Genomic DNA, 8250 nt, shown 5'->3' on the forward strand with positions numbered 1-8250 from the left:
TAAGTAAAAAATTATAATTATATATTCTGTATAAATATAGTTGTTAGTATTTTAATCCTATGAGGACTATTTGAAGTAAATTAAGAACACTAAGAAAAATTATAAAATGCAATATAAATGAAAAGTGCTAAGAACAAAAAACCAAAAATGTCAGTTTGGAAATACCTTTGTTTACATGCATAAAATCAGCATTTATTCGATGGCTTCATCATTGCCCTCATGTTTCATTATAAAGTGAAGTTTTTTTGTTTGTTTTTTTTAATTCCTGAGTTGTGAAGGCACTGGTATTTTACAAATTTCAAACAAGAAAAATAAATTCCCTTGTTGTAATTATAATTATTTTTTAAAATATAAAATATGCTCTTGATGAATTTGTATGGACATTTATTTTTTATAGCCCATTTTAGTTATTTTCTTTTAAGAATGCTTTTGTAGCATAAACCATGTCCTCCCTTTCAAAGCTGTTTGTTTTCCCTCTATATTTTTGTTTCTATTAAAATGAAGGATGCCTAAATAAAACAGTCTAACACAATTATGCAAGCCTGGAAATAAGCCAGCGAATGTTCGATCTGAGATTAGAACCAACCAAACAGCAGTGAGCCTGGAAATACTGACTCTTGGTAAACTAACATTTAATGATTTTATCTCCTCATTGACTATCTCTTAATTTCTCCTTTAATTTTGCAAGAACCCAATATCTAATGATATTTTCTAGTAGAGGTCCCAAGTCCAAGAATATGGGTTGGTTCCCAGATTGATCTGAAATGTGAAAACTGTTCAGTGAAGTAAGCCTACTCTGATGTGCTTTAGAAACTCAGGGTAGACCTTGAAAATGACAAAGACTTCTAGGAAATCAACATTGCACTTGGTTCTCCGTATTGCTTAATCTGGGGTTTTCGTTTGAGGCTCACAACCAGAGCTAGATCGGAAACAGGCTGACTTCCAGGGACCTTGACACTGTAATGGTCTTTGTGAATCGAAGCTGGAAACCATTCCACTATCTCATGCTGCCTCTGAAGGGGATTGCTTCCAGAGCCTGAGGAGGCTGGGCTGCAGGGAGTGGCAGAGATGGCTCCGAGCTGCCATGTTCTCATCTGGGAAAATAGTAAACAGGTCCCAGAAATCTAATGCAGTTTAGGGAATATAGAGGACAATATTGCATTATTATCATCAAACTTATGAAGAAACTAAAAATTATTCCAACCACTAAAAAAAAGTATGCAATGGTAGTAGAGGTATTAATTATCGCAACTATGGCAAACTTACAATAATATATAAATGTATCAAATTAACATGTATATCTTAATGTTATATGTCAAATATATATTTTAGAAAAACACGATACTTAGATATTGTTAGATATCAGGTTCTTAGAAGACTATATGAGACATTACTTTGTGTTCAATATTTAGTAAGTGGACACTATCAATAATAATTCTATTCATGAAAGAGGTAGTGAAACCCTATTAAACATCACATGGAACTCAGCCTGGAACTCATGTTAACTTTGCTAAAACTGTTTTACCCCTGGGCTTTTAATTTTGGCAAGCTCCTAAGCTAGAGCTTTAGCACTGAAGGTGAAATGAATTGCTTCCTGAAATAAAATTAAAATATGTCAAATATTTAGAGAAGAGAATGCATGGGCATAAAAACAAGGCATGAACTATTGTTTTCTCTAAGATGAACTTGATGCTACTTGGCCAGAGCACAAGAGTGACCTATTGCAAACGTATTAGTTATCAGAATAGCTGACCAACAGAACAACTGAACAACTATACTAATAACACTCTAAAGAACTTTCCATTCATCTGAAAAGAGGAAGTGTGAAAAATATTTTTTGTTTCATTCAGATTTAAACAAATGCAATATATTTGCTTTACCCTTTATCAACAGCTGTATTGCTACCCATTTAGAAAATGTAATGTTTTGGTCACATTATTTTACATATGTGCCTCCTTGAAAAATAATTACAATGATTTTTGTGCCTGAGATCGGCATTTAAACTGTGGTTATTATTTCTTAAATTGGTCAATGAAATTTCTCGGCAATAAGTCAAGAAATAATTCTGGGAGCATAGGGGCTTTGCTTCCAGGAATAAACGATGTTACGGTGTAACCTGGCACTATTCAATGTACATACCAGTGTTTGCAATATGTAGTACTCCAGAAATTATTTGTGGCATCTTCTGGGAAGGGAATCTCTCTGCCCAACCATCATGATCATTGGTTTTTCTCCATTTCTTGGCATAGGGATATTTAATGCTGCCTTCCAATATACAAGTAACCGCAGAGCAGCCACTCCATCGAACCCTGGATACTTCTTTCCTTCCAAGACGTAAAAGCCTATCCATTCTCCAAAATGCTTTTGCAAAGGCTTTGTGTATGTTCTCATACTCACACATCAACTCTTTTGTCCTTTTCTTCTCAGTGAAGAAGTTTTCTATAGCTCTGTATTCTTCCCTAAATACTGTATGAAAAGAACTGATTAGTTTTTCCTCCTGAGGGGTCATTTGGTAGGAAGGATCAAATCTGGAAAGTTGATGCAGAAGTAAAACTGGCAGTTCTATTGACGCCAAGTCTGCCGCTGGGGCACCATGATGCCCATCAAACAAACCAAAAAAACACACATTGGGTTTATTGCCAAAATTATTCACTACGGTGAATCTATCATTCATGGCAACCCTCCATGTAGAATTCCTGTTTTCACAAACGGCTACTCCTTTAATTAATAGATGGCAGATTTTCTGAAAATATGTGGAACTGGAGTTAATGTTATCAATAATCTTATAGTATGCTGGTATTTGTTTCTTCCAAAGTAACTCAAAAGCATGATCAATGCTCTGTAGGATTTGTTCAGTGAATGTGAAAGATGACAATAGTTTAGTAATTATGAACTGTCTCTGAATAGCAATCACTGAGTGTCCTGGTTTATTTCCACCTATCCATTGAAAACCCAGTGTGGTCAAGGCTGCATGCTGCTTTTTATGGAGAAAAACTCCAGGTAGATCAATTTCACACTTACATTTGGAACAGGGAAAGGTAATCACTTGATCACATGTAATCACTTGATCTTGATAGTCTTCAGAGTCTCTTTTTGGTCTCTCCTCCTTCTTCTTCTTTCTTACAGGTTTTTTTCTACATGGAGGTGGAATTTCTTCACCTGAATCAAATGTCGATTTTCTCTCATTCCAATCTCTCGATTTCCAAAACACTCTGCAAACAGGATGAAAGGTATTCACATGTCAGGAATGAAGCAGTAAAAATCTCTTCAAGGAGGCCCTTATCTTTACAATTTGCTTTGGCTCTTCATAATTTCATAGAGGCCTAAAAATGAATATTCTGATGCATCTTTCTGTAATTCTCAAAAAACGCATGGTAAGTACTCTATTATAAGTTAGTGATTGACCTGTGTATGAATGAATGAAATTAGGTAAAATCTCCACAAAGTCAGTTGGACAGCTAAGAACAAATACTTAGAGAAATTGGCACAATATTTTATCCCAGGAATGTGGAGGTACCTGCTTGAGACCTAGGAATCTGATTCCAAATATGAGCATAATTATTTTCGTACTCTATTTTGTCTTGCTCAAAATACTTTTGTTCTAAGTAAAGGGTTCTCAAGAAAATGGGAAATGCCAAAACCAAGCAGAATAATGAAAATAATTGATAGTAAGAACAGAACTTTTTAGGACTACAATGGGAAAGAGGTATGGGCTGAGGAAAAAAAAGAAAAGATGTGGAGCTGGATGATAAATTTCTGGAGAGCAGGCACCCTTATACTCCTTCCTATCAGAAGCATCTAGAACAGTACTCTGTACATGAGAACATTTTTATCCATTTTATGCACGATTCCTAAAGCATGGGATTTTTTGCAAGGGCCTATGGAAATGTTCGAGACCTGAAAAAGCAATGCTTTGGTTATATAGTATATTTTTAAACCTGAAAAATCAAAGCTAATAGCTTTAAGTGCTTAAGAAATGTGACATTTTGAAAACTAGTTAACTTCAACTTAACTCATATACAAATTATATTTGATATGGGTATATTTCATGTATTAGATGTAATGAGGGGTGGGGCCTACAAAAATAAGAATGCCTGGAGCCCATACGGACTTAAAATTGCCCCAGTCATAATAATAAGTATTCAACAGTGCTGATGGTGGTTAAGATAAGAAATAAGCCCATTTGACTAAAATATATAGCAAATATTTTAAATTGCTATTATTTTATAATATGCAGGTAAAGGATATTTTTTCTGGGGTTTAATGAACTGTTGGGACAATATGTAAGGCATTCTAATACTATGTTTTGACCTCAATTCTATCCATTATATCATAACTTTGTTTTTCAGTATACAAGAGATAGCCATAATATGGCTCTCTCTCATATGGAGCCATTCTTAGAATGTAATGTATCATTCCTAAGTTCATTCATTCATCCATTCATTCAACAAGTACTTGAGTGTCTGATAGGAACTGTTATATTTGCTGGGGACACACCAGTGAACAAAACAGGCATGGACTGCAATGAAGCTCATATTCCAATTCAAAAGACAGATTATAAATAAAGGAAACATGTAAACACATACTATCAGATAGAGGTAAGTATTACTATGAAAAATATAGCAGATTCAGGATATAGAGAGAAATGGAAGCCCTCTTTTGTAAAAGGAATATCACTCTTCCATGTACATAGTCTAAAGGGAGCCGAGGTTTCATTTGATTACTAAATGGAGGAAAAAGAATATTGCAGATATAATTGTTCATTGACTACATTTGTTATCCAATTAAAATGAAGAGAATTTACCTGAAGGCACTATTCATTTCCATTCCTTTGAGATTGTTACCTTCCTTTGCCCTCTCTTTACCACCTTTCCCCAGCCTCTGTTCTTCAAGCTTGGGTAGCCATAGTAATTGCAGTAGCAGAGAGGTAGTGGTGGTGATGGCCGTGGTGGGGGTTCCACTGACTTGGTGGTACACTTCTCCGTGTGGAATGTTTAATACATCACTTGGAACCTCAGTCAGAACTCACTTTATGATTCTGAAGGACTCAAGCAGTAAGGTCACAAATTGTATTAAGTAATAAACTTGTCTGAAATTTCTGAATGGATTATTTATTAAATATACTGTTTTATGCTTGCATAATAGGATAAAAACAAAATAAGAGGAGTGACTATCAAGTAAGTTTTTTTCTTATAAGTTGTGGCACTTTCAAAATAATGATTCCATGTAGCTATCCTTAATATAAAGACCAGTTGCCTTCCCACTGACAAATATATCATATATCTCAGGATATTTGAGGCCATCTCTCCAGGACTCTCTCTCCTACCTGCCCTATAGAGCCTGCCTGCCCATCCCATCTTGCAGTTCCAAGTCACTGCCTGAAAGTTATAGACCTTTTCAGGACTGTCTTTTTGTTTCTTGAGGCTGCCTTCACTCCTGGCCAATATCTTTAGTTCATAGGTTCTTAATCTACAGTTGCATTCTACTCTCTCACCCCAGGGGAGATTAGAACTAGAGTAGCTTGCTTGCACGATGAAGTTTGGACAAGCTCAAGTGCTTACTGGACATCTCTATGGGGATCAATCACAGTTAAAGTCAACATGTCCAAAATGAAACTCACTACTTTCTTCCAGAACCTTCTCCCACCATTAATTTGGTTAGGCTGGAAACTACATTTCCCATAATCCCTTGCCTATGTGGTTCCAGGTTAGAGTTGGCCAAGAAAGGGATTTGGGAATACTACGTCTGAATGCCATCATGGTTCAATGAGATGACCCACAGACCCAGAGGTGCCTAATGGGTTCCAACTTGTCCTTGCTTGCTCTACTCTGCATTCAGCTCTTCCTCCAGATTACAGGCAGGCCCTGCTTACCAACAGCAGCCCCAGATCCATTAACAGATGCTTGCCTTGGGACCCACCAAGGCAAATGCTTCCTTTAAACTTCTCCATCAGCCTCCCCTTCGTGGTCCTACTTCAGTGGCTAGACATCCCTGGCTTCTCAGACTGATTGGGTGGGAACTTCTCTGGTCCTCCAACTCTCCACCCAAGAAGTCCAATTGCCCAGCTCTTCCTACAAACTGTGTAAGGTCTAATTTCAACAATGAATTCTTTATTTAATAATTCCTAGGCTTTGACTTTACTGATTGAACCCTAGCTGAAACAAGTACCACCCCTATCCTGTCATTTGTTTCAGGATATATGCATTAATCATTAAAGCCCATCAGATCTCTCTCTTCAATATTCACACCACTGTCTCCTTCCCCACTGCTATCACACTGTTTCAGGTTACCAAACTGTTTTGTCTGACTGACTGCACTAGCCTCTTAACTGTTCCACCCACTTCCAGTCTGGGTGTCCTTGGAGCAGCCAGATGTGATCCAACTGCCTAAGGCTGGTTACTGGTGCCCTTGTTCTTAGGATAAGCTCCTTTAATGTGTTTGACAAAGCTCTACCTCCTTGGCTTCTGTTAACCTCTCATTATTGCTCTTACCCCATTCCAATATTGTGTAAAGCCATTAATAAATCTTTACCAGTTTAGTAGGAAATGGTATTTATTTTAATCTGAATGTCGTATTATTCAATTGCTTTTTAATTCACACCATGTATGCACATACTGTATATGCATTTCCAGCAGCTGCATCATCCCCATGCCACTGTAAGTGAGAAGGAGTGAGGCATCTCCTTCAAGCAAGTACTGAGTGTCCCACAGGCTCCAGCTCCCTGGGGGGCAGGGGGGACAGAGGGGGGAGGGAGGTGCGGCGGGGGTGCATCTTCAGTGTGGCTATGGTGCTCATATCTCACCCCATTCAGCTCTCAGGCCAGATGGTGATTAGGGTAGTACGAAAGCCCCCTTACAGAAGTTAACCAGTGACTTAATGTCAACTTCTTTCCAGAGAAACAAAAATAGAGAAAACATATTCCATATGAAATTCTTCCTAAGGGTGGTATATTCACATGAGTATATCTACACACGGGTTCTCAGTAGCTTGTCTTCCAAAGTGTCTTTGTTGTCTGTTAATTTTGTTTATCTATTAATTGATTTTTTTATTTATGTTATTTTATTGACTTAAAAACATGTTGCATTTTTATTTATTTGATACCCAATTAATGCAGTCTCCTTTTTAGAATATTCAAACAATAAAGAAGTATGTAGAGGAAAAGCAGAGATCTTCCTTTCCCCAAGGTAACCACTGCCAAAAAAGAGGTGGGTATTATTCTAGTCCAGTTTCTATGAATTTTCATATATACACAAAAACATAGACAATCTATTTTTAGACTTAGGTTTAATTTGCATACAGTTAACTACACAACTATGAAATGTACAACTTGATGAATTTTTATGTAGAAATACATTTGTAGACTTCATTAAGTCTTGTTTTCTATATATTTAAAAATGGCAGAGAGGAAAAAATACGGCATAGATGATAAAGGCTTTATTCATCATTCTGGCAACCAAATCAAAGTTGTGACGGAAATAAGGAGCAGCAGCAAGGAAAAATCGCCTGGGATGTAGATGAATAAGCCACACAACTAGGGAGAAAGTAGGACAGGACGAGGACTCGGGGCTGCCCCGTCTCCAGCAGCTGAGTGAGACCGAGGCTGCGGCAGTGGCAGTGGCAGACTCCTCTTAACAGGGCTGCATCCATGAGCGGATTTTTGCAGTGACGGACCTGGTCACTCTGCGCACCAGAGCAGATTCAGCTGCGTGCAGAGGGCAGCAGGGACTTACAGGAAGACACTGTTGGAGTGAGAGCTTAGGCGAGACACACGCTGTACAGAAGTGCCAGTGGTATCCATTGTTCCTTGTTGAGCCCTCCCCTCTTCTGGTGTGCAGACTCAGCACCACCATAGCCGTGGGGTCAGCAGACTGGACAACAGAGGTCGCTCCATCCAGAAGATTCCCTGAAAACCCACCACCCCCAATTTGCAGCCCTGCCCAAGCTACATCCAGGTATAGCCTCGGCGAGTCAGGTGCTTCTTGATGAGAAGCGCCTAGACACACACTGGTGGAGGCAGCTGGCCTCAATTTCTGGTGTGGCCTTATGAGGTAACTATAAGCACAGCATCTGTGGATCACTTGTTGAATCTTAACAGGTGGCCCTGGAGGGATAGAGGCTTGGGCTAAATTTAGCCTGCAGCTGAACCCCTCTCAGGACTGTACCAATAGACACCAACTTCACAAATCTACACTAATAAGACTGGGAGACTTAGGAGCTTTGCCTCGTGTATAGAAACAGACACAGAAAGGC

At 38.3% G+C, this 8250-nt stretch overlaps 1 protein-coding gene across 1 annotated transcript in view; it reads right to left on the minus strand.

The window, feature by feature from the left end:
- Nucleotides 1–3226, minus strand: part of PP2D1 (protein phosphatase 2C like domain containing 1) — a gene marked incomplete at its 5' end in the record, with an annotated part of 15541 nt that extends 12315 nt beyond the window's left edge. Inside the window, one exon of the mRNA XM_025043605.1 lies at nucleotides 2140–3226. Coding sequence (XP_024899373.1) covers nucleotides 2140–3226 — 1087 coding nt within the window. The remainder of the gene's footprint in view (nucleotides 1–2139) is intronic.
- Nucleotides 3227–8250: the final 5024 nt, after the last annotated feature.

The sequence above is a fragment of the Pteropus alecto genome, unplaced genomic scaffold, assembly GCF_000325575.1.
Source record: "Pteropus alecto unplaced genomic scaffold, ASM32557v1 scaffold92, whole genome shotgun sequence".
Lineage (NCBI taxonomy): Eukaryota > Metazoa > Chordata > Mammalia > Chiroptera > Pteropodidae > Pteropus > Pteropus alecto.